Source organism: Ranitomeya variabilis, chromosome 2 (genome assembly GCF_051348905.1).
Source record: "Ranitomeya variabilis isolate aRanVar5 chromosome 2, aRanVar5.hap1, whole genome shotgun sequence".
In the NCBI taxonomy this organism is placed as follows: domain Eukaryota; kingdom Metazoa; phylum Chordata; class Amphibia; order Anura; family Dendrobatidae; genus Ranitomeya; species Ranitomeya variabilis.
Genome location: NC_135233.1, coordinates 341,865,672 through 341,891,992, shown reverse-complemented (window position 1 = coordinate 341,891,992; position 26,321 = coordinate 341,865,672). Strand labels below are relative to the sequence as shown.

The 26,321-nt window shown below is 44.0% G+C and overlaps 1 protein-coding gene across 9 annotated transcripts in view; it reads right to left on the bottom strand.

Moving 5' to 3' along the window:
* Window positions 1-949: 949 nt before the first annotated feature.
* LPAR4 (lysophosphatidic acid receptor 4) overlaps window positions 950-26,321 on the bottom strand; it is a 58,480-nt gene continuing 33,108 nt past the window's right edge. For 4 of the 9 annotated variants that reach the window (XM_077285409.1, XM_077285407.1, XM_077285408.1 and 1 more), the window contains exon 2: window positions 950-2,461. In XM_077285409.1, the coding sequence (XP_077141524.1) occupies window positions 1,252-2,313 (1,062 nt within the window). In that variant the 5' untranslated portion in view covers window positions 2,314-2,461 and the 3' untranslated portion in view covers window positions 950-1,251. Of the gene's footprint in view, window positions 2,462-16,846; window positions 16,973-26,321 lie in introns of all 9 variants that reach the window. The other 5 variants (XM_077285401.1, XM_077285403.1, XM_077285402.1 and 2 more) reach the window with 3 other exon arrangements.

Sequence of the window (26,321 nt, the reverse complement as noted above, 5' to 3'; positions counted from 1 at the left end):
GCCTGTTCCCTACCTGTAGTAGAATACTTACCAGCCACCATCTACTTGTGTTGTTGTGACAACCGCTCCAGTTGTCTTCTGCTAGTTGTGACCTGCCAGATCGCTCCAGTGTTTGCTGGGCGAGCAAGAGGTCACTTCTCAATGTAAGTCTATGAGAGCCAGAATGAGGCCAGAATGAGGTTCTCATAGACTTACATTGAGAAATTATGACCGTTACCTCTGGCTTCTCGATAGTCAAGGGCTGCAGTCACAAGAAGGTGACGCAGGACCGGAGGAGCACCGGGAAGAGCAAGAGATGGAGGCTGGTAAGTATTTTACTAGCAACAGGGATCAGACATTGGTGAAACCACTCCAGTGGTGAAAAAAAATGCTGGAGTGGCGCTTTAATAGGTCATTTGAAAAGTTTAGTATAACGCTTCTTTCAACATAATAAAAGAAGAAATACTTAAATTTTCCAAGTCATTTGTGATGATTAAAACTAAGGTGGGTCTGTGCTTTGATTGGAATACTCAGCCTGACATGTGAAACTAGCCTAAAGCAGTCAGTAGAAAAAACTCCATGTATAATTTCATGAATCTTTTTTCAAAGGTGAAATTAAATTTCATATTGAAATAATAAGTGAACCATAACTGCATTAGGTCCTTAGTATTTGGATGGATATAAAGAGTAAATCATCCCATACACTTATTAGTTCAGATTTAGTATTAGGCTATGTTCACACGTTCAGTATTTGGTCAGTATTTTACATCAGTATTTGTAAGCCAAAACCAGAAGTGGGTGAAAAATGCAGAAGTGGTGACTTCTATTATACTTTTCCTCTTATTTTTTTACCATTCCCGATTTTGGTTTACAAATCCGGATGTAAAATACTGACTAAATACTGAACGTGTGAACATGGCCTTATTGACGTTTACAGAAAAGCAGAAAAAAATAGGAGCAGCCACCATAATGTGTGTAATAATTTTTTTAGTTATTTTTCTCGCTCTTTCACATTCAAATGGTGTAAATACCGAAATACTGACAATAGGACACATCCATCTACAATACTTCATAAAGCATATTTACACAAAAACATTAAAACTTTGTGATTTTTTTCTTTTTCACAGAATACCAGACCATATATATCTATTTAAATTAAAAATTCTATTTTGTACAAATTTATTCCAAGTAGAATACTGACCACGCAGCTCAAAGCTTCCTTCATAAATTATAGTCCCATCCATTAGAGACATTTTGTCCCGTTTTGTAATATTATATGGAACTTGAATCCTTAAAATTAGACTCCAACATCAAATCCCCTCCGTTGTTAATGTTCATTTGCTCAGTTAGTTCATCTTGAGTTACTGGCAAAGCAATTTTCGTTGCAGAGTCGATCTTGAAAAGATTATCCATCTTGATTAAAGGGTTGATGTTAAAGGACTTTTGAAAAGATTTGGAGGTAAAGTAATATACAAAAGGGTCAAAACAACAATTCATTGTCGCAATACACAAGGTAATCGGGTACATGGTCCGTGCAAATCTTTCAATAGAGCAGTTGGCTATTGCCTGTGAGCGTACCAAAGCGTAAAGAAAAAGGATGGAATTGTACGGCACAAAACACACAACAAAGATGGCAACGTGGACAATGATCATCTTCAAGACTTTTTCTTTGTTGGTTCCTATCTGACACAAGGTTGCTGGTTTCCTTAGAGTCCTTAAAACCAAAGAGGAGCAAGTAAGGTTGAGGAGCAAGGGAATAAGAAATCCAACCACTTCTATGAACATGGTGATTTTCGACAAATAGGTTTTCCAGATGCTTTTCGAGAAGCCTTCAAAACAGGTGGTAGTCGTGTTGGATACATTGGTGGTAGAGAATAGGGATGCAGAAATGCCTCCGCTGAGGACTAAAATCCAAACCCCGGCACAAACTATGGCAGAATTTCTTCTTGTTCTGATGGTACGGGAACGGAATGGGTAAACGATTGCCAGAAATCGATCTACACTGATACAAGTAAGGAAAAGCATGCTACCATAGATGTTTGTCAAAAATGCGGTGCCTGATATTTTGCACAAAGTGTCACCAAAGGGCCAATGGCGGTTGAAATTATAAAATATTTTAAAAGGAAGAGTGAATACAAACAGTAGGTCAGACACGGCAAGGTTGGTCATGTAAATGGCAGTCTCATTGTGCATCTTCATTCGAAAGCAGAAGACACAGAGAGAAGCACAGTTTGTGATCAATCCGAGGACAAATACAACACTATAAACCACTCCGTAAAGGTTGTATTTGAAAGAGTCATCGATGGAACAGGTCGTATTGCTGTAGTTTCCCATCCCAAGCTCCGGAATGTTCTGCTGAATCCTCTACGGATTCTAACTGTACCCATAGAATATCTTAGAAGCAATCTTGGCATGGCATGGCTACGAGGTGAAGACACAGGCAACGTTCAAATGAATCTTCTCCATAACACATGATGGAAACCTAAAAGAAAAAAATAATAATTACAAAATTGTATATCCATTTTAGATTTTTTTTCTTACACACATTACATTATATACATACACCCATGCTTGACAATGTTGGCACCCTTGAGATTGTTCCTGGAAATGAAGTATTTCTCCCAGAAAATTATTGCAATTACACGTGTTTATTTTCTTTATGTGTGTATTGGAACAACTCAAAAAAAAAAAGAGAAAAAAAGGCAAATTGGACATAATTTCACACAAACCCCCCCAAAATGGCCTGGACAAAGCTGTTGGCACCCTCGACTTAATATTGGGTTGCAGATAAGATTTTTAAGCTCTCTCCACATGTGTTTAATGGGATTTAGATGCAGACTCACTGCTGGCCACTCAAGAACTCTTCAGCACTTTGGTTTCAATCCATTTCTGGGTGATTCTTGAAGTATTTTTGGGGTCATTATTATGCTAGCTAACAGAGAAACTCAAAAAACACATAAAAAGTAGCCTTGCCAAAACCTTGTCAAATGACAAATGCACTAGCAGGATGCAGCAGGCCCCCACATCCTGCTAGTGCATTTGTCATTTGACAAGGTTTTGGTGAGGCTTTTTATAATGTGTCATTATTATGCTGGAAGATCAATGACCTTGTACACAAACCAAGCTTTCTGACACTGGGTGGGCACTACATCACAACCCAAAATTCTTTGACAATCTAAAAATTTCAAGATTCCTTGCCCTGAGTCACGGCACCCAATGCCAGAGGCAGCAAAACAACTCAAAACCCATCTTTGACTCTAGGTACTGTGTTCTTTTCTTTGTAGACCTCATTCCGAGTTCGGTAAACAGTAGAATGATGTGCTTCATCATAAAGCTCTATCTTAGGCTCATCTGTCCAAAAAACACTTTCCCAGAAGGATTTTCATTTATTTCATTCAAATATTGACTGATAGTTCATGCTGACAGTGATGCACCATGAGCCTGCAGGACAGCTTGAATTTCTATGGAACTTGATTAGGGCTGCTTATCTACCATCCAGACTATCCTGTGTTGCCACCTTCAATCAAATTTTCTTTGCTGTCCATATCCAAGGAGATTACTTACTGTGTCATTGCTTGTAAAATTCTTGATTATGTTGCTCACCATGGACAATGAAACATCAAGATCTCAGGAGATGGCCTTGGGATTGTTGATATTGTTCTCAAGTACTCAGACAGTTCTCTTCTCCTTTTTCTGTTCTCCAGACACACAAAAGCAAAGATTGAGTAAACTTCTCTCTCTTTTATCTGGTTTCAGGTGTGATTTTCATATTGCCCCCACTTGTTACTTGACACGGGTGAGTTTGAAAGCGCATCACATGCTTGAAACAAAGTTGTTTACGCACAATTTTGGAAAGTTGGCAACAATTTTGTCCAGACCATTTTTTCTGTGTTTGTTTTGTGTTGTTCCAATACACAAAGGAAATAAACATGTGTATAAGAAAATGTGTAATTTCAATAATCTCCTGGGAGAAATACTGGTACATTTGTGAAAAACATGGAAATTTGGTGAAAATTTAGAACATTGAACAATTTTCAAACTTTTAATTTTTATACCTTTAAATCAGAAAGTCATATTGCACATAATCTATACATATAAAAACGAGCGTGTGTGAGTATGTGTGTGTGTGTGTAAAATATATATATATCTCAGTGATGAGGTCATAAAAGTTGCCATGGCAATGATGATGTCATAAAGGTTGCCATGGCGAGGATGTCAAAGGTTGCCATGGCGACGATAATGTCATATAGGTTGTAATGGTGACGGTTATGTCATAATGGTTGCCATGGCAATGATGATGTCAGAATGGTTGCCATGTTGAAGATGTCATAATGGGTATATGGGCACAGGACTATGGGATGGAGTATGTGTATGATGGATATATGGGCACAGAACTATGAGATGGAGGATATGTATGATGGGTATATGGGTACGGGACTATGGGATGGAGGATAATCATTATATTTTGTTATAACTAACCACAGTTAGTTACTATGCCCGGGCAACGCCGGGCTCTTCAGCTAGTAGTTAATAAATAACATTTCCCACATGTCTACTTTACATCAGCACAATTTTGGAAACAATTTGTTTTGCTAGGAAGTTATAAGGGTTAAAAGTTGACCAGTGATTTCTCATTTTTACAACAAAATTTGCAAAACCATTTTTTTTAGGGACCACCTCACAGTTGAAGTGACATTGAGGGTCCTATATGACAAAAAATACCCCAAAATGACCCTATATGTGGGGGAATACTACGGTTTGGGTGCAAGGCAGGGCTTGGAAGAGAAGGAGCCATTTGACATTTTGAATGCAAAATTTGATGGAATAATTAGCAGATACCATGCCGCGATTGAAGAGCCCCTGATGTGCTTAAACAGTGGAAACCCTCCACAAATGACATCATTTTGGAAACTAAACCCCTTTGGGACCTTATCTAGATGTGTATTGAGCACCTTGAACCCCCAAGTTTATAATGTTAAGCTGTGAAAATTAAAAAAAAACAAAACATTTTTCCCACAAAAATCTTTTAGCTGCAATTATTTTTTTAATTTTCACTAGGGCAAAAGGAGAAAAAGGACCCTAAAGTATGTTGTGCAATTTCTCCTGAGTTCACTGATACCCCTTGGTCGAAAACTACTTTTGAAGCACAGTGCAAGGCTCAGAAGAGAAGTAGCACCATATTACAGTGCAGATTTTGCTTCACTTGTTTGTGGATGCCATGTTACATTGGCAAAGCCCCTGAGGTGATAGAAAAGCAGAACACCCCCCATAAGTGACCAGAATTTACCAATTAAACCTCCCAATTAATTCATCTAGGGGTGCAGTGATTATATTAACACCACAGGTGTGTCACAGACTTTTATACCATTGGACACTGAAGAAAAAATAATTCATATTTTTACCACCAAGATTGTGTGTTAGCCCCAAGTTTTAGATTTTCACACTGGGAAATGTGTAAAAATGGTACCAGAATTTGTCCCACAATTTCTGCTGAATGTAGAAATACCCCATATGTGGCTGTACAGTATTACATTGCCGGAGAAACTCGGGAGGAACGGAGTGCTATTTGCCTCCTGGAGCGCAGATTTTCGTAGACTAGTTTGCGGATTCCATATACAGAGCTCCTAAGTGCTGGAAAAGCAGAATTCCCCCTCAAGTGACCCCATTTTGGAAATTATACCCCTTTGGGAATTTGTCTACAGATGTAGTGATGATTTTGACTCCATGGGGGTTTTCCAGAAACAAGCAGCAGTGGATGTTGCTGAGCGAAAGTTGCAAACTACTGTTGTAGTGACCAGAACGTTGCAGTGACAAGTACATCATGCCCAGCCCGTGCTTCGGGAGTCATGCACCCGTAAGTTAGGCGTCTCTTATCACTACAGAAATGCCAAACATGTGTGCGCTAAATGTTGTTTAGGCACATCGCGATACTTGCTCCCAGCAGGTGCTCACAAGCCACCTTCCTGCAGGACCCAGAAGGACCCCGCGGCCATCTTGGGGCCAGTGATCTCCATGGAGAACATCAGGACAATGCGATCACATTGCGTTGTCCTGATGGAAGCACACAGGGAACCGATTCCTTGCGCGATGCTCCCCTCTATGCTGCTGACAGAGGGGTTAAATGCCCACGATCTGTGCTAGCACCGATACAGAGCTGACACCCGCACAAGATTGCTGCGGTGCTTAGCGTGAGGCCACGTGATCGCTACGCTGTACATACACTTCTTTTTGCGGGAACGCACCTCTTGCAGAGCAGTACATGTATGTCGCATGTCGGGAAGGGGATAATATACATATCAGTCAGAATATGATTCATTACTATTGATAATTAATGTTATAGGGGTATTCCCATCTCCAAGATCATATGCCAATAATTAGTAGGTGTAATACTACACTGTGTTCCAAATTATTATGCAAATAATATTTCCTCATATTTTCTCTAAATTACCTATCTGAATTGCAGTCATTGTTATTTTCCAGTCATCTACTATTCTAGTATAATTGCAATGTTTTGGAACAAACTGCCTATGAAAACAGTATCTTTTAAAAAAAAATACACACTCAAAATGCATGTTCCAAATTATTATGCACAGCAGAGTTTTCAACCTTTTTTTTTTCATTTTGATCAAAAAAATGGTCAATTGTGAAGTTATAAGCATTATCAGCTTATTACAAAATGAAATCAAACAGTTTTCAAGTGAAAACTTTATTCTAGGTGATGTTACATTTGCACATAGGACCCCTTGTTCGAAAGAAGCTTCTGAACTCTCTCGTCCATTGAATTTGTCAGTTTTTGGATGGTTTCTGCCTCAATTGTTTTGCATGTGGACAGAATACCCTCCCAGAGCTGTTGCTTAGATGTGAACTGCCTCCCGCCATCATAGACACTCCTTTTGATGACGCTCCAGAGGTTCTCAATGGGGTTGAGGTCAGGGGAAGATGGTGGCCACACCATAAGTTTGTCCTCTTTTATGCCCATAGCAGCCAGAGATGCAGATGTGTTTTTTGCAGCATGAGACGGTGCATTATCATGCATGAAAATGATCTTGCTGCGGAAAGCACGGTTCTTCCTCTTGAACCATGGCAGGAAGTGTTGTTTTAGAAACTCCACATAGATTATGGAGTTCATATTTACCCCTTCAGGGATCATAAAGGGGCCGACAATCTCTCTCCCCATGATTCCAGCCCAAAACATTACACCACCTCCTCCTTGTTGGCGCCTTAGCTGTGTTTTCATGGGGTGTCCAACAACCAGCCATCCTCCACTCCATCCATCTGGACCATCGAGCATTGAACGGCACTCATCGGTGAACAAAACAGTTTGGAAGTCAGTCTTCATGTATCGTTTGGCCCACTGGAGTCGTTTCTGCTTGTGTGCAGTGGATAGAGGTGGTCGACAGGATGGCTTACACACAAGCTGCAAACCTCTGAAGGACCCTGCATCTTGTTGTTCTGGGGACGTTGGAGGCACCAGCAGCTTCAAAAACTTGTCTGCTGCTATGACAAGGCATTTTTGCAGCTGCTCTTTTAACCTTACGCAATTGCCTGTTGGAAAGAGTCCTCAATTTTTCCTTATCAGCACGCACACGTGTGTGCTGGGAATACTTCTTGATTGTGCGATGATCACGATGAAGTGTCTTGGCAATGTTGATTGTAGTCATGCCTTGACCTAAATACTCCACAATTTGTTGCTTCTCAGCAGCCGACACATCCTTTTTCTTTCCCATTTTGGCAAAAAATGTAGGCTGCTTAATAATGTGGAACAGCCTTCTTAAGTAGTCTTGCCTTTATTTGGACACACCTGCCAAACGAATTTCCACAGGTATCTTCAATTGCTTTCAGTGATATAAAGAGCCCTGACACACATCACCATCAATGAGTTTAAATGACAAACAAAAAAATTCTAACCTTATCACTCCTAAACTCTTTGTGCATAATAATTTGGAACACAGTGTAATAATGTTAGCAAATACCTCCAATTCGAAATGTAGTATAGTTTTTCTGATTCACAACGTCTCTTTTCTCATGTGCAGGCACGACAGAACCTTAAGTATCCATGGTTATGATCACTAGCCAATTAGTTAACTGTCACTATATCAGTGTAACTATGGATACCGAAGGTCCTGCAATGCCTGCACATGAGGATAGACTCAGCAAAACAGAATAACTATACTACATTTCTAGTTGGAGGTATTGGTTATAAACATTATTATAAATAACAATAAAAATATTATTATTACTACACCTACTACATATTGGCATAGGATCTTGGAGATGGGAATACCGCTTTAAGCCAAGTTCTAGCAACTGAAAAAGGTTGGCCCCTTTCTAATGAAGTTTTCAAAAATACCATAAAACTGTAAGGCTCATGTCTATAGCAAGCTTCCTCAACTTCTAATAAAGCGGCAAAAAACTTTAATAAAGTGTTCCATGTACATTTTTCGTGCGGCGTTGCGTTAAGAAAAGTGGAATGATTTTTTTTTCACTTATCATCCAAGTGCAATGCGTTTTTTTACTCCACAGCTATTAATCATTTACAGTTTTTTTTTTACGTAAAAAGGGAACCTGTCACGTTAAAAATGCTGTTAACCTGCAGATTAATAGAGCTCTGAACTTGCCCGCTGCTGGCACTTAAAGCCTCACTGCCGGGAGAAAATTAACTTTATTTTACCCAGCAGCATTCGAATTTCAGTCACGGGGTCAGTAGAGGCACGGGTTCAATTATTGCTCTGTGTATAGAAAGCAGTGGGTGTAACTGCGCCCCCGTCACTGACAGACAGCCGGCCTTAAGGCTAAGCAAGCTGTCAGTCAGTGCCATGATGTGGATACAGCCGCCACTCTCTATACTCAGAGCGGTGACTGAACCTGTTGCGCCGCTCCCATAACCGAAACCTGAATGCTGTCGGGTGGAATAAAGTTAATTTCTTCCCGCCAGCAGGGCTTTAAATAGGGATGTCAGGCAGGTTCAGAACGCTATTAACCTGAAGATTAATCCCATGTCTGCAGGTGAAAGATCGTTTTTTCAAGCGACAGGTTCCTTTTAACGAATTATAATATATTGATGCATGCTTCAAATTATTTTTTCACACATATTTGGCAGACGAGAAAAAAAGTTAACCTGTACTGCCCCATTAAATAACATGGGTCCAAGGGTAATACCTTTTTTTTTTTAACTTTAATGGATAGCACTCAAAACAGAAAATACGGGTGAGTACATGAGCACTTTGGTTGTGATTTCAAGGTGTGACCTTTTAAATATCACCATATTCTGTGAATATGGTGTAAATGTCTAAGGCTAGATTCCCACTGGCCCTTTTTATTCTGCAGCAAAATCTGAGTGCTTGGTATTAAAGAAGCTGCGGCAAAAATACAGGTTTTGCTTTTGTTTTTTCCATTCAATTCAATTTAATGGGTGACAAACACTGAAAAAATGCTGAAAGAAGTGACATGCTCTTTGTATAAAAAAAACAAACAAACACGCAAAGTACAAAAATACTGATGACAAAAAAAAAAAACAATGTGTGTGCATGAGATTTCTGAAATATCATAGGCTTTGCTGGTACTGTGAAAACCAGCTTAAAATTAGCATAAAAAACAAACAAACAAAAAAAAAATCAGCAAAAACGCCCAGTGTTAGCTTTGCCTAAGAGAAAGATGTTAAACATAATTTAGCCAATTTCATTATAACCATGCAATATTAAAGACTGTGGGCCATCAGTCCTTGATCAAATCAAGTTTATCATCATTATGAGAAGTCCAAAATTATTAAAAAAGACAATTGTGATGCAATTGATTAGTAAAAAAAAAAAAAAAAAAAAAACCATGATGCAAAATGTTTGCAAATCACAGAAAAAATGTACTAAAAAAACCTACTATTTCAATGCTGAACGGATTGACATAAAAGGTGATGACTGTATTTACCCTGCCATGCTTTTCTGCATAGACATTTATTCCTCAGCATGACAAAAATATACTGTACATTACTTTATAGAGAAGCTGTCACGTCACATAATGCTACTAACCTGCAGATACAGTTTTAATCTACAGGCAGGGCCGTATTTACCACTAGGCACTTGAGCACTAGGCACTGTGTTTTTTTTTTTTTTTTAAAGTCCAGGGTCACCGACCGCCGCCTGCCTGCCTGCCTGCCTCCTTGAAGATGTCATACTCACCCTACTCCAGTGATGCCTGGTCTCAGCACCGGCAGTTCGTCCTGTGTGAGTGGTCACATGGTACCGCTCATTAAGCTGATGAATATGGACGCATATTCATGACCTTAATGAGCGGTACCACATGACAGCTCACGCAGGAAGAAGGTGCTGCGCCGGGACAGAGATGGAGGGATGTTCAGCGCGGTGTGGGAAAGGTGAGTATGACAGCCAGGGAGGATGGGGGGAGGATGAAGGAGGACGGGGAGCCGAGCCATGCAAGATGGGAGCGGGGAGCCGAGCCATGCAAGATGGGAGCGTGGAGCCGAGCCATGCATACAGGATGGGAGGAGGGAGTGGGTGAGATGAGCCATGCATACAGGAGGGGGGGTGAGATGAGCCATGCATGCAGGATGGGAGGGGGGTGAGATGAGCCATGCATGCAGGGTGGGAGGGGGGGGGTGAGATGAGCCATGCATACAGGATGGGAGGCGGAGATGATCCTTGCATACAGGATGGGGGGAGATGAGCCATGCATACAAGATGGGAGGGAGGGGTCCATTATGCAGTATGGAGCATCATGTGTGGCCATTATACAGTATGGAGCATCATGTGTGGCCATTATACAGTATTGAGCATTATGTGTGGCCATTATACAGTATGGAACATCATGTGGGGTCATTATACGATATGGAGCACTGTGTGGCCATTATACAATATTGAGCATCATGTGGGGTCATTATACAGTATGGAGCATCATGTGTGGCAATTATACAGTACCGAGCATCATGTGAGGTCATTATACAGTATGGAGCACTGTGTGGCCATTATACAGTATGGAGCATCATGTGTGGCCATTATACAGTATGGAGCATCATGTGTGGCCATTATACAGTATGGAGCACTGTGTGGCCATAATACAGTATGGAGCATCATGTGGGGTAATTATACAGTATGGAGCACTGTGTGGCCATATTTTTTTGTTTATAATTATTGCTTATGAAACAGTGTGATCAGCAGTACTAAATGGGTGTTGTTGGGGGTGTGGATGAGGGTGTGAAATGGGTGTGGTCAGAGGCGTGGCCTAAAATTTGCCTTAACGTGCCGCAAACTTTATCCCTCTTTCCCTTCTTGAGAAGTTGGGAGGTATGATACCGCATTTGCCGGATCGCGGCAAGTGCTGCAAATGTCCACAAATCCCATAGGAAATCAATTAGGCCGAACGCAGTGTTGCCATAAGTGATCCATTACGCAGCAGATGCGGAAAAACTGCCCAATCTACTGCAAAAGGCTACTTTCAGATCAGCGATTTTTGCCAAAGTCACTGCCGATAGTGTCATACTTATCAAAGGGGGAGGCAGCACGAAAAGTGCCTAGGGCAGCAGAAACTCTAAATACGGCCCTGTCTACAGGATTATATCCTTATAGGAAGGGCCCTGGCTGATATACTTAAAGCCTGTTTTGGGTCTTCCAGACCTTGGATTATACTTACAGATGGTTCACTAGATGACAGTGTGCTGAGTGAACGACAATACACGTGTACATAACCAAGCTAAGGAGACCAGATGAACGATAAAAATAAATGACGGTCAACCATAGCAATATAATAATAGGGTAATCTAAAGCAAGTTTTGTGTGGTTATGTGATCTAAGTAGAGGTTTCAGTTTAAAACCAAAAAGGCATTTCAGGATAGAGGAGCACAAGTTCTGGCAAAGCTTAGTGACATTAAACAACTTCAAATCTGTTCTATAGACTGGGATTATAGTGTGCTCCGCTCTGGAGTCCAACAATTATAAAACATGTTTATGCTCAGCTGTAACTGGAATTAGGTCCCAAAAGTAGAAATATCAGTACACACATATCCGTCTGCAGAAAATAACAGAAGAGGTCACACATGACAGGTCTAGATACTGCATGGTTTAGTGGAACAAAGTTCTGTCCATGCAGATTTATAGTAAGGTCTCATAACTACATCTGCTCCTGGAAATATCATAACGTTTCAGATGTGCAGAAAAACAACAACTCTACTTTCCACACATGACCCAGTCTTCAGCCTCCAGTTATGTGGGGGGCTTTAACATGCATTTGTCTCATGTGAAGCTTCCCACTGAGTAGAATCTCTATTTGAACCCGATTTCACATGTCATACATTCATTCAGTTCGAAAATGGACCATAATGAGGTTTCAGGTCTCCTAGCCCAAACTAGACAGTGACGAGATGTAATCCATGTACGGAGTGGAACACTACAGCTTAAGCTACTACAGTTCAAATCCTATTCATTTGAATAATTATGGAGACCCATGTGGGTAGGGTTGTCCTTCTACTAGGAGAACAATGGTTCTTTTAGTGGATAATGCCAGCTGGTGTACTGAATCTTCAAGGCCTAGGTGGCTCTGTCAAAATAAAATAAAAAAAGTAATGAAATTAGCTGTCCTCCAGAAGAAACAAAACCATCTATTGGACAATAACATTGTGCCAATCATACTATTTAGAAGAAAGGTCTGGGTTATAGGCAGGTAGGTGGAGGTTTAAAGAGCTTTGGTATGGGATCCAAGGGCTACGACGTGGTTGCTTGACCAGGGACCTGCAAATCTTTTTGCTCAAGTTTAGTAGCTTCCATTGTCCAACCCTTTAACAAAATAACTTTGGACACAACCAAAATGGAGTATTCTCCATAAGAAAGATATGTAATCTGCTATAATAATAATGTCTGTGACATGCAAAAGCAAGTGCAGCGCCCCAGTGTCCTGGTCGTTGCAGTAATGCCTTTCTTCCACCAGCGGGAGTGATGTTGCATCTGAAGGCAATAAAGGTGATCTTCTTACCAGGTATCACAAACCACACAACACACTTCACACTCCAGTCCACCAGGGGGAGCTATGCTCCTAGTTATTAGGGCACTCTTCACAATTAGCTAAAACTGGTGGTCTGGATAGGAAGTGAGGCAGAAGCAAGCTGGGCTTCACCCAGTGAGCTGCTATCTGAGCTCCGCTCAGGTAGAGGTCCCTGACAGGTGTGGGATCCTATCAGAGGCCTAGAAAGAAGGCCACGGAGCTGCGCCTGCCCGACGTGCGGCAGCATCCTAAGAAAGAGACAAGAACAGCGAATTGTATTGTAGAGGGTGAGAAACGAAGTCATAACAAAAAGAGAGGAAACCAGAAGGAGTTCTGCCCTGCAAAAGGCTTTCCTTTTTGAGGCGCAGGATCCGGTAGCCGGAACACCGAGGGAGTATTGTCTCCAAGCTTTGCTCCAGAGACTGGCAGGACAGCCAATTCCATATTATCTACCCGACCCATACCCAGGAGGCACGGTGGCAACTTGTGGGGGCCGGGGCATGCTAGAGTCCCTGTAAAAAGCCTCAGGCCATCAGTCATACGGGTTTGTCCTATCCTTACCATCGGGGGGACAGAGAGAAAGAAATAACATCTAGAACACCAACATCAGTTGTGAGGACCTTACCGAGACGCTCAGCAGGGAGGTACTACAACACCCAGGTGCTAGAGGAAGGCTACTGATTCCACCTGGATAAGAGGACTCTGGATTTGCCTTCAGACTGGCCAGACTCTGCCTACCCTGTGGTCTGTACCCTGGACTGTGGACGCTGAAGCCTTCAGTAAAGGTAAAGAGACTGCAACCTCGTGTCCTCGTTCTTCAGTGCGCCTCACACCATCCACCATCTACACCACTGGGAAACCCTGGGGATACACTTCACCTGTGGGAAGGTATACCATCTAGCTGCCATAACATCACCCCAGGGGACCCCTTGAGCAGCGTCGGTCACCCTGACCGAATACCACAGGTGGCGTCACGAACATTATCCCTTTAAAAACCTTTCCTCCATTTACAGCGGACGTCCCTAGGGACACGGAACGGGTCAGCCACCGTGACATCGCCCTTGAGAGCCGAAGGGCCCGGTACAGAGTATCCCATAGCCCTACTGGGGACGCTCCACAAGGATATACCCTACTTCAGTTGCGAGCGCTTTAAAAAATAAGTTTTGAACTTATTTTGTGTTTTCCAGTTATTAGACCAACAGCTGGGCCAGAATCTGGTCTGTAATTTAGGACTAACCTTAACCCGGTATCAGGGGCAGGCACTGACAGCTTGGCGCTCCTGTGTGCAAGAAATGTGTCTGGGCCCCCTCATTTTATGGCGAAAAAGCTATATATTATCATAATATACAGTATATAAATATAGCCACACACACGTACGTAGTCTCCTTTATTATATATATTGACGTCCCTTATTGCACAGTGCCCTCTTGTTATGCACAGCTCTGTCCCTTACACATCTATAATATAACGGTGGGAGCGTCACTCTGTCCAAAGCCTTTATAGACTGCGCAAGCGCGACGGACCGCACCTGCGCAGTCTGGACCAGAGTGACGCAGCCGAACTTACTTATCCCCCCCCCCCAATATACCGGCCATAGGGGCTCCACACACCCTTGTATCCCCCATAATATAGCGGCCATGGGGGCTCTACACACCCCTGTATCCCCCTAACATACCGGCCATGGGGGCTCCGTGCTCTGCAGCTCCAGTCAGGGTAGCTGTAGAGCCCAGCGGAGCTCCAGGACCTTCGATGATGTCACCACCAGCATGTGACCAGTGATGCGAGTGGGCGGAGTCAGCCCTCGCTGTGCTGGCTGCTGTGGTGCCGTATCTATTATAGCCAGCGCCGCACTCGGCGCAGCCACGCACAGCCGGCCGCACTCGGCGCAGCCACGCACAGCCGCCCGCACTCGGCACAGCCGCCCGCACTCGGCACAGCCGCCCTGCACTCGGCACAGCCGCCCTGCACTCGGCACAGCCGCCCTGCACTCGGCACAGCCGCCCTGCACTCGGCACAGCCGCCCTGCACTCGGCACAGCCGCCCTGCACTCGGCACAGCCGCCCTGCACTCGGCACAGCCGCCCTGCACTCGGCACAGCCGCCCTGCACTCGGCACAGCCGCCCTTGGGCAGTAGAGCCGGAGAGAGAAAGATGGGAGCAACATATGGCAGAAAGGAAACAGGAACAGGCAGAATGGGAGCAGCACATTACAACAGAATGTGGGCACAGGATGGGAGCACCACATGACAGAATGGGGGCGCAGGATGGTAACAGCACATGACAGAATGGTTGCGCATGATGGGAGCAGCACATGACAGAATGGGGGTGCAGGATGGGAGCAGCACATGACAGAATGGGGGCACACACACACGACAGGATGGGGGTGCAGGATGGGAGCAGCACATGACAGAATGGGGGCACACACACATGACAGGATGGGGGTGCAGGATGGGAGCAGCACATGACAGGATGGGGGCTCAGGATGGGAGCACATGACAGGATGGGGGCGCAGAATGGAGCAGCACATGACAGGATGGGGGCGCAGGATGGAGCAGCACATGACAGGATGGGGGCGCAGGATGGAGCAGCATATGACAGAATGGGGGCGCACACATGACAGGATGGGGGCGCAGGATGGGAGCAGCACATGACAGAATGGGGGCGCACACATGACAGGATGGGGGTGCAGGATGCGAGCAGCACATGACAGGATGGGGGTGCAGGATGGGAGCACATGACAGGATGGGGACGCAGAATGGAGCAGCACATGACAGGATGGGGGCGCAGGATGGAGCAGCACATGACAGGATGGGGACGCAGAATGGAGCAGCACATGACAGGATGGGGACGCAGAATGGAGCAGCACATGACAGGATGGGGGTGCAGGATGGAGCAGCATATGACAGGATGGGGGAGCAAGATGGGAGCAGCACATACCAGGATGGAGACCATATACCAATATAAGTGCTCGCCACCCGGGCGTAGAATGGGTTCAATAGCTAGTTGGATTATATAGAGCCATGTTCTTTGTTACATACTGTCCTGTCTTGTTAGATGTATAATGCAATGATGACTGATGGAGCATGGGAAAGCTTCTTTTCTAATGGAGGAGCTGATGGACTGGTCATGTGGTCACCGGCTCCTCCATCAGTAGTAATTTTATATCTAGAGAGGGGACTGTGTAATAAAAGAGGGCGCAGTGAACAACAAAAATAACAAGAATACACTATGTAGGAGACAGTGTTGTACATTACAGAAGAAACTATATAATAAGGGACGGTATTATATATAACTAGAGGATGGTACGTAATAAGGGATGGTGTTATACACAATAAAAAAGTAAACTATGTAACAAAGGACTGTGTTATACATAATAAGTGAGTACACTGTATACTAAAGTACTGTGTGAGTACACTGTACACTAAATGACTGTGCTATACATAAGTGAGTACACTATATACTAAAGGACTGTGCTATACATAATAAGTGAGTACACTATATACTAAGGGACTGTGCTATACATAATAAGTGAGTACACTATATACTAAGGGACTGTGCTATACATATTAAGGCTACATTCCTGTATCCGTGTGCAGTGTCAGGGTGCTTCCCACTTTTACATATGCATTGAGCATGTCCTAGCCTGATCCTCAAAATCGGATAAGAACAGAACATTACCTGACCCTCACGGATCTTATTCTCAGTTCGTGATTTTCACGGATGTGTGAATGGACCTATAAAACTCTACGAGTCCATGTGCATCTGATAAAAAAAACCTGGAAGCACACGGACATTTCACGCAAATGTGAGAATGTAGAAGAACTGATTTTTAGAAAAAAACATTATCACTCCAAATCACAGTGCAGATACAGAATAATATCTACATCCAGGCATTTACCACTGACATCTCGTCTGATTAGAGCTTTCTCCTGTTTGTTCTCCATCTGGTCAGACCTTCATGTCGACAGCTCCCAGCCAGGAGTCATCTTGTCACGATGATCTTCGCAGCCCTGAAAATAACAAGGTCACATACGTTGTATACATACATGTGTCTCCCCTGAATACAGATATGTACCCCACCATTAAAAAGAGTGATAAGCAGCGCTGTGCCCCCCATTAATTGTAATCTCTGACTCCCAATAGTATAAACTATTCAGTCTGTGACTTTTCCCAATTAACTGTTTGCACACGGAATATATGCAAGGTTTTACAGTACAGGAAAAGTGAATGAGATCCCTGAAGTCCCATACACACGTTTCTTAGGCTTCTTTCACACTAGCGTCAGGCGGGCCGAGGTCCCCGACGCTAGCGTTGTCCCCGCCGCACAACGGGGGCAGCGGATGCATTTTCCAGTGCATCCGCTGCCCCATTGTGAGGTGCGGGGAGGTGGGGGCGGAGTTCCGGCGGAGTTCCGGCCGCGCATGCGCGGTCGGAAAAAGCGGACCGTCGTGAGCAAAAAACGTTACATGTAGCGTTTTTTGCTCCCGACGGTCCGCCACTGCACGACGCATTCGTCGCACGACGGGTGCGACGTGTAGCAATGCGTCGCTTCATGTTAATCAATGGCGAAAAAACGCATCCTGCAAACACTTTTGCAGGATGCGTTTTTTCGGCAAAACGACGCATTGTGACGGAATGCAGTTAACGCTAGTGTGAAAGTAGCCTTATTTTTTTCTTGCAGATTTGCAGCAGATTAAAATCTGCATAATGTCAGTTCTTGCAGTGTATTTCACCCATACTAATGGGGAAAAATACATAATAAAAGCATGGTAAAAATGTGGAAAAAAAAAAGTATTTTACGCAACTTTCTTCCTGGCAACACATTAGGATATGCAGCAGAATTTTCTCCTGCAAATCCTGAACATGTGCACATAGCCTTAGTCCCTGTCCTGCGTCCCCCCATTCATTATAAGTAATTGATAGCATCATAATGAATTTGGGTCTGGGAGAAGACATTATCAGGTACTGAGCATCCTCCGCCACCTCCCAATTCATTACAAGTCCCTAACAGTCTTCTCCCACCTTTCAATTTATTATAAAGGGTCATATGCACCTTATCGCCTCCTCTCTCTCTCCCCAATTAATTTTAAGTCCCCAATAGCATCACAATGAATTGTGAGATGGGGAAGACACTATCAGGGGCTTAAAACCCTCCTCTAGCACCAAATTCATTTTACATCCATATCTAACCTCCTCCTCCCCCTGTTCATAGGTCCGTTATAAGTCCCCCTTCCTCCCATCCCAATCCTCCACATCCCTCATTGTCCTCCTCCCCCTGCATCCCATCATTGTCTTTTCCCCCACCTCCATCATTGCCCTCTCCACCACCCCCATCATTACCCACTTCATCAACCCCATCATTGCTTTCTCCCCCACCACCCCTATCATTGTCCTCTCCATCACCTCCATCATTGCCTTCTCCCCCACCACCCCCATCATTGCCATTTCCACCACCTCCATCATTGCTTTCTCCCCCATCATTGCTTTCTCCCTCCCCCCATCATTGCCCACTCCACCACCTACACACGCACACACACACACCTCCACACATTCCCTTCTGCCGCAGCATTGTTGTCGCCGGGAGCTTTCTCTCTGACACAGCTGTGCGCTGAATGCTGACCTCATCCAGCTGTGCTGCTGTGTCAGACAGGAAGAAGGACGGATACCTGCAGCTCCGCTCTAGCGCCATTTTCTCCTGTAAGCAGCGGAACTGCCGGGATCGCACGGATGTGCCAGCCACACATGAGGGCAATCTGGCCAGGGGCCCCCCGGATTCTCGGGGTTGAAGAAACAGGCCAGATTACCCTCATTATTAGCTGCTTGCAGGGGCCCCCTCTCCACTTCTGGGCCCCGGTCAGGATTTTAGTAATTATAAATGGAGATTTATCAAGCAAGATGTGGCAAAAATATAACATACATGGCCTCTGCCAGCTTGATGATATATTTTATAGAAAGTTAATACAAGCGACAAAAAAATAATAATTAAAAAAAAATAAAAATTGTTCAGCGTTTCATCCAGAAAAGCAATCCTCAAAAATAGAAGCATATGTCACGCTATGACGGTCTTCGGTAAGGATGGGGGGCCTCAAACTATCGCTGGAGCCCTAACTATCCCTGTACCATGGGTACTCTTGAAGGTAGAGAGACCCAAGTCTCTGACCTTGCAATGCTCCTATTAAACCCTGATCTGTCCTCTCCTTCACACCATGAGGCATGGAACAGAAATGTAAGGTAAACAAGACACAAAGACAAAACAGGGATAACAGAAAGCGACAAACATACAAATATTCACCTAAAAGGTAGAGACCTATATAGGAATGTACCAACCAAATGGGAATAAGTCAACGAGGAAAGCATACACCCAAAAACAACATGCAACAATCTCCAGTAGCAACAACGATCTCTAATTCAGCACAGCGCCTCCAAGGAGCTAAGAAGCAAAGCTTTCATTACAAGACAGAGAAGGTCTGGTCAGGTTTTATAGGGAGATGTAATGACCAGACCAGAAGCAGTTGAAAATGGAGCTGCAAGTTTCTGACCAGCATCGAAAAGGTCGGTAACCTCTTCTTCACCAAAGGAAACCAAATCCATTCAATATGGGACACAAACACACAGGCTAAATTGAAGATCTGTGATTCACAACGCATAGTGACCTTCTAACCCCAGATCTCCCAGGAAGAAACTACAATATGGCCAACATTGGCATGAAAGTATAAAAAGGAAGAGTGTTGAACATATCCAGCAAGATGGACTAAAGTTACCACTCTGCACAATTTCTGTTGGTCTCATCTAGTCTTAGGCTGTCTAAATTTAGGACTATATTAATAAATTGCACCCCCTCTGCATCTTTATGTTCTTTAGACTGGGGACATTGTTTAGGTCTCACAATTTTCAAGTACGCAGTTGTCACTGGCGATTTCATTTATTTGCCATCTTATCCTATATTACATACCATTGGTTACATTTTATTTATAGGAAAGCAATTAGACCATTGCAACTCAACACAACTCCAAGTAGGATGTGAAGTGGCCTGAGTGCTATACATGGCAAATGTGCATTTCCCCATATGTTGGCGTAGGATAAGGCTTGAGAAACCAGTTGTTATACGATTCATTTCTGCATTTATTCTTCCAGTTCCTAATGGTCCGATTAGGAATCCCATAGTTGTGGCATATTTACCTCAGCATTCCTGAAGGATTAAAATACCACAAGGATCCTTTTGGATACTGAAGGCCATGAATCAGTCTGTTTAGCACAGGTTCAGAGGCAGATGGATTCGGTGTCACTGATCCTACGACTACATACACCATTATTGTAGGAATGGTATGATTTAAACTGTATGGAGCGAGCTATTCCATCATCGATACAACTGGACTTCATAGGAAACCAAGATAAAAGCTTAAAACATGAAGAGATCCTCCAGAAAGAGACTTTATGAAATGTTATAACATATGCTCCCCCTGATAGTGTTTTTTTGCAACCAGATACGTTCCAAAGTCATCACTTTCTAAAAGGGATGCAATTGTAGATCAACTGTGCAAATAAATGAAAATTAATGCCGGAATTTTGTGGTTAAAAAAAATAAATAAAAAATTGGGTTTTGTTTAAGGATTGATTTGGTTTTAATGTGGCCCTGAGATTATTCCAAATTATTAAAGCATCTTTGAAAAACACTAATCCTAGAATGTGTCCTGTCCTGTGTGTGCGGGACTCAGCAGGTCTTCCCCAATGTATTTGTGTCTACTCCAGTACATTATACAGACAAGAATAGGGCTCCTACATGGACACAGGTGCCACTGTAATGATTACATATATACACATTTAGTGGGTGAAACAGGGTATTATTCATAAACATCTTATGCCAAGCCCTTTCATTCTTCATGATTATGAGGATTATAAAAAAAGATAAACCTCAGGCAATACCGTTAGCGTTCCAACTTTAAAGCTTACCACAATATAGGGCCCTCAGACTGTTGCCCCAATCTGAGGGCTGCATTTTATATTTAGTGCCCATTTACAGAGACGAGGAGGTAATTCTTCATCAATTCAATGGCTGAAACCACTGTGGTCAGCTGGTACTGAATCTCGCATTCACTATAATGAAAGGTGGTCATGCGGATATTTTGAAGTGATCGCAAAGCTTCTGCTCCTAGAATTGGTGTGACTCAGCTGTCTGAGGTCCATTAATTTTTGCCATCAATGTTTTATTATCATTGTGAAAATGTTGTCAGGATTCACGCTCTCGGGTAGCCGCTTGGAACATGAAGCCACGGGGTTCTTATCTCAAAATGGAATAATGTTTATTTCCACTAGGTGCACAATACCAAAAACGTAAAATCAATAGCCTTGTCCAGGTGCTAACTAAACAATACAAACCCTGGATTCTCAGACATGGCTGAGCTAGTCTCCATTCGGACGTACAAAACAGCCATCATCCATAACAACCAGTGATACTTGCAGTTTGTTGCACACAGCCTGCACAGTCTCTTTTCAGAGAAGTTTTGACTTGTCTCTCTCCAGCTCCAATACTACCCAATTTGCTCAGCTTCCCTCAGCTGACTGACAACAGTGAGCACATTGCCTGATTTTAGTCATAGCTATCCAGGTGAATTTAATCAAGACCTGTAGTTCTAGGATTTAACCCTAGCCAACCTACACTATTGCTGGAGCCTTCACCTCCAGGACCTACATCACCAAGGCTAGCCACCTCAGTGACACATATCCCACATCCAGGACTTTACCTTCTGCACTCCTACAATGTATATTGTGGAACAATCTGTTTAATAGGTCTGATGATGCTCACACATGTTTTTTGCCAGCTGGGCGTTTGTCCTCAATAAGGCCACATTCACACATTCAGTATTTGGAGAGGTACAGGAATGAAAGAAAAGTACCAACAGATTTAGGAGTACAGTGGCATATACACCAGGTAAAAAAATGCATATTTATGGCAAGTGATGGTTTCTGATTAACTTCATTTGACTGGTGCAATACTCACACATTGTGGTAGCTCCGATATCTTTTATCACCGTACTGCAGTTGAATATTACATCCTGATGGAGTTTGCTTGTTCTGCAGACATTCTCATGGGTGTCTGGTATTCCCGTTCCCTACTGCTTCCATGGATAAGGGTAGGGCGCAGTCAGACATCTGTATAAATCAGAGTGAGATCGGAACGCAGTGCAAGGACTGGCTAGTGGCTCTCACGACTTGAGCACGACAGCTTCATGTACTTATATGTAGCTGTTATCCTTGGGTCATGAAAGTCACTGGCCTGTTCATGCACTGCGTTTCGATCTCCCTCCAATTTATACAGCTGTCTGACTGTACCCTTTAAGTAAAGAACCAACTCCAATGAACTGTAAAGCTGGCCATACACAGGAGATGGCTGTGGGCCGGACGTTGATTCAGCAAACTCCCACATAAATAAAAGCGCTTGGCTTGGCAAAGCAACCATGGGTCTTCAAAAGGGAGAGTGGAGAAAGGTGCTGACAGACCATTCTGGCAGTGGCTTATCTCTCCTGAAAAAGCAAAAAACAAAAAGATATGGTGATCAAACACCAACTGCCCAATCCTTCTCTCCCCATCATCATCTGTACATGAGGCAGAAAGACCTGATACACATCAGATGGTGGGTTCTTTTGGTATTTAGTGTGTAGGTCTCAGATACGGTAAATACTGGGTTTCTCCAAGATAATGCCATCCGTGCCATGTATTTGTAGCGCCCCAGAGTCCTAGTCGTTGCAGTAATGTCGCTCTTCCACCAGGGGGAGTGATGTTACGTCTGATGGTACTAAAGGAGTTCACCTGACCAGGTATCACAGTCACACACTACACTTCACACTCCAGTCCACCAGGGGGAGCAAAGGTTCTATTTACTAGGCCACTCCTCACACACGGGTAAAACTGGTGGGTTGGATAGGAAGCTAGTCAGAAGCTACCTGGGTTTGACCCAGAGAGGACGTGTCAGGCAGACAGGGGGAGAAGGAGGAACATCTGAGCTGCAGACAGAGGGTCCCTGTCAGGGGTGGGATCCTGACAGAGGCCAAGCGTGAGATAGAACGTTACGGAGCTGCGCCTGCACTTCATTGCGGCAGCATCCTAAGAAAGGACACGAAGCGAAGTATATTGTGGAGAGTGAGAAACAAAGTCACAGCACAAGGAGATAATACCGGGAGGAGTCCTGCCCCAAGATCGGCAGCCTCCTTCTGAGGCGCGTAGCCGGAACACCGAGGGAGTAATAGGCTCTACGCATTATTTCAGAGACCAGCAGGACAGTTGATTCCAAGTTGGCTGCCTGACCTTAATACCTATGAAGTCACGGAGGCAAATTGTGTGAGAGGGGCGTCTCTAGGGTCCCTATAAAATAGCTCCAGGCCTACCCCGTCATACAGGTTGTCCTATCCATATCATCTGGGGGACAGAGAGAGAGAGAACATCAGGCGCTAGTAGGAAGGCTACTGATTTCCACCTGGATAAGGGAACTCTGGATGTGCCTTCGGACTGGCCGGATTCAGCCTGCCCTGTGAACGGTACTCTGGACTGTGGACTCTGAAGTCTTCAGTAAAAGGTAAAGAGAATGCAACCTTTGTGTCCTCGTTATTCATTACGCCTTACGACGTCCACCATCACCACCTACACATCTGGGAAGCCCTGGGGACATACTTCACCTGTGGGAAGGTACACCATCTAGCTGCCATTCCATCACCCCAGCGGACCCCTAGCAGCGTCGGTCACCCTGACCGAACACCACAGGTGGTGTCACGAACACCATACAAACAACTACACCCTTTAAGTGGACGCCCCTCAGAAGGGCCACGGACCGGGTCGGGCCAACGTGATATCCCCAGAACCGAGAGAGATAGACACGGTACCGAGTACCCCATTGCCCTTACACGTGGGGGCGCTCCATATTCAGAGCATGAAGTGTTTAGCCTTCTTTAAGGGAACTTGTGACATTAAAAATAAGAGTCTGATCTGTGAGCTGCAGGTATCAGAGTATCAGAACAGCAGAGACTGAAAAGATTGATACTGTAAGGTACTAGTGGGAATGCAGGATGCAGTGACGAGCAGGAGGCAGAGCAAGAGCTAACAGATTTTATATACGTAAATGTCTCAACAGTGTACTCCAAGCAAGAAGACAGGGGGTGTAAACATACAGGCCCACAATATATATATATTAATAAAGTAATTGCAACAGGTGAAATAATGGGTTAACTCATCAGTCTCTGGTTCCTGGATGATGGTGGCTGGAAAATCTCATGATGGCGCTGTAGGTGGCGCGTGATGTCTCTGAGCCGATCCTAGAGAAAAGTGAAACACTGTCTCTGTACGGCAGCGAAGTATCCTGATCTTCTTACACATAGTCCTGTGATCCTGGAACAAGGTGCAGAACGGGGAAAGGTCTGCTGCACAGCCAAAGTAGTACAAAGTTCCGGAGTGGAGGCCGCAGTCTCACCGCTGCTAACAGCGTGCAACACCGGATCAGTGTTGCAAAGAGAATCAACAGATGTCCGATGCACCGACCAGTAAGTGATGTTATGGTCGGGGATTAACGAGGAGTTAGTCTCTGGTGATGCACAGTCTCTATGCGCAGGGGAGGGCACCCTGCAAAGCGGGCCTGTTAGTTGGCGTCGGTCAGCAGAGAGGGAGTCAAACTTCTCCTGTAGCTCACCCTGGGTACCTGCCAAAAGCCCCGATTTTGCACGAGCAGCCTCTTTTATATCACACCCGCCCCCAGCAGTCAGGTCCCCTCCGGTCAGAAAGTACTTCCCCGGCAACAATGGTGACAGTCCCGACATTTCTGGCCCAGACACACAAGAGAGACTACTGTTCTGGTCCATCTTCCTACAATATACATGTAGGTTTCAGGAAAAATAATTCAGAATAACTCATGATTTATACAGTATATTCAAGTGTGTGCTGACTGTCCTAGACGTCTGTGATTCAGTTATAACTATGAGCGCATACAGAGATAGCTGCCAGTCAGTAAGTAAAGACTATATAACTCTAAATCAGCCTGTTTATCATCTCCTGCTCCATTGTAAAATGTGTGGACTGTACTGTTGTGTTCCCGCCTCTGAAGACACAAAATTGAGTAATGTGAATAAAGTCATATGTCTTTTACAAATATTGTGTTGTTATTGTGGCACCCCAGGAGTTCAGGTACCACAGTAAATATAGAAAAACTGACTGAACAGCCATCTAGTCTGAACTGGTGCATAACCAAAAAGTCTTACATAGCAAATAGATAATGGCTGCACTCAAGTTTATTGTGCTAAAGCAAGGAAATGTGCAATACATGAAATGTGAACAGCATAATGGCTTGTGAAATTTATGAAAAAACACATGAGATTTTTAGCACAAAATTTGGCCAAATGTTGTGAGCCCATCCACCAAACGTCAAGGTAATCTCAGATCGAATGGGTAACTAACCTGTCTGCCTAGTGTGAACACTTACCTATGGCTAATAAAATGGTAAAGCCTGTATTTATAGAGGAGGTTAGAACCAACTGTGTTTGGATGTAATTAAAATCACAGCATGGTGAAGGGCGGGGTGTTCAAGTCAGAAAAAGCAATACATAGTAAATAGAAAAACTGACTAGATGGCTGTTCAGTCAGTTTTTCTATATTTACTATGTATTGCTTTTTCTGACTTGAACGCCCCGCCCTTCACCATGCTGTGATTTTAATTACATCCAAACACAGTTGGTTCTAACCTCCTCTATAAATACAGGCTTTACCATTTTATTAGCCATAGGTAAGTGTTCACACTAGGCAGACAGGTTAGTTACCCATTCGATCTGAGATTACCTTGACGTTTGGTGAATGGGCTCACAACATTTGGCCAAATTTTGTGCTAAAAATCTCATGTGTTTTTTCATAAATTTCACAAGCCATTATGCTGTTCACATTTCATGTATTGCACATTTCCTTGCTTTAGCACAATAAACTTGAGTGCAGCCAGGTACCACAGTAGTGCTGCCTTCCTCTCAGGGAGGGTAGTGCTATGCCTGGAAACAAGAGGGATCTCTTTGGCAGGTAATCTTGCACACAGCACCTTCTGAATCCAGGCCGGGAGGGGAAGCTCAAACCCGGTTTCAGGGGCAGCTTCCCTGAATAAAGATCCTGGTCTGGAGGAGGAGGAGTCAGACAGTCTGGAGCAGACAGTGAAGGGAAAGGAGCAGAGGAGAGATTTAGGGCTCAAGGAGGTTGCGAGTGAGTCTCCGAGGAGCCAGAGTGCAGAAACTGGGTACCGGGAGCCCGAGGCTGTGGGGAGCTGCAAACCCCATAGCAGAACCGGAGGGCACAGAACTACACGTGTATTGCCCAAATGAAGCCTGTGGTACAGCAGCATTC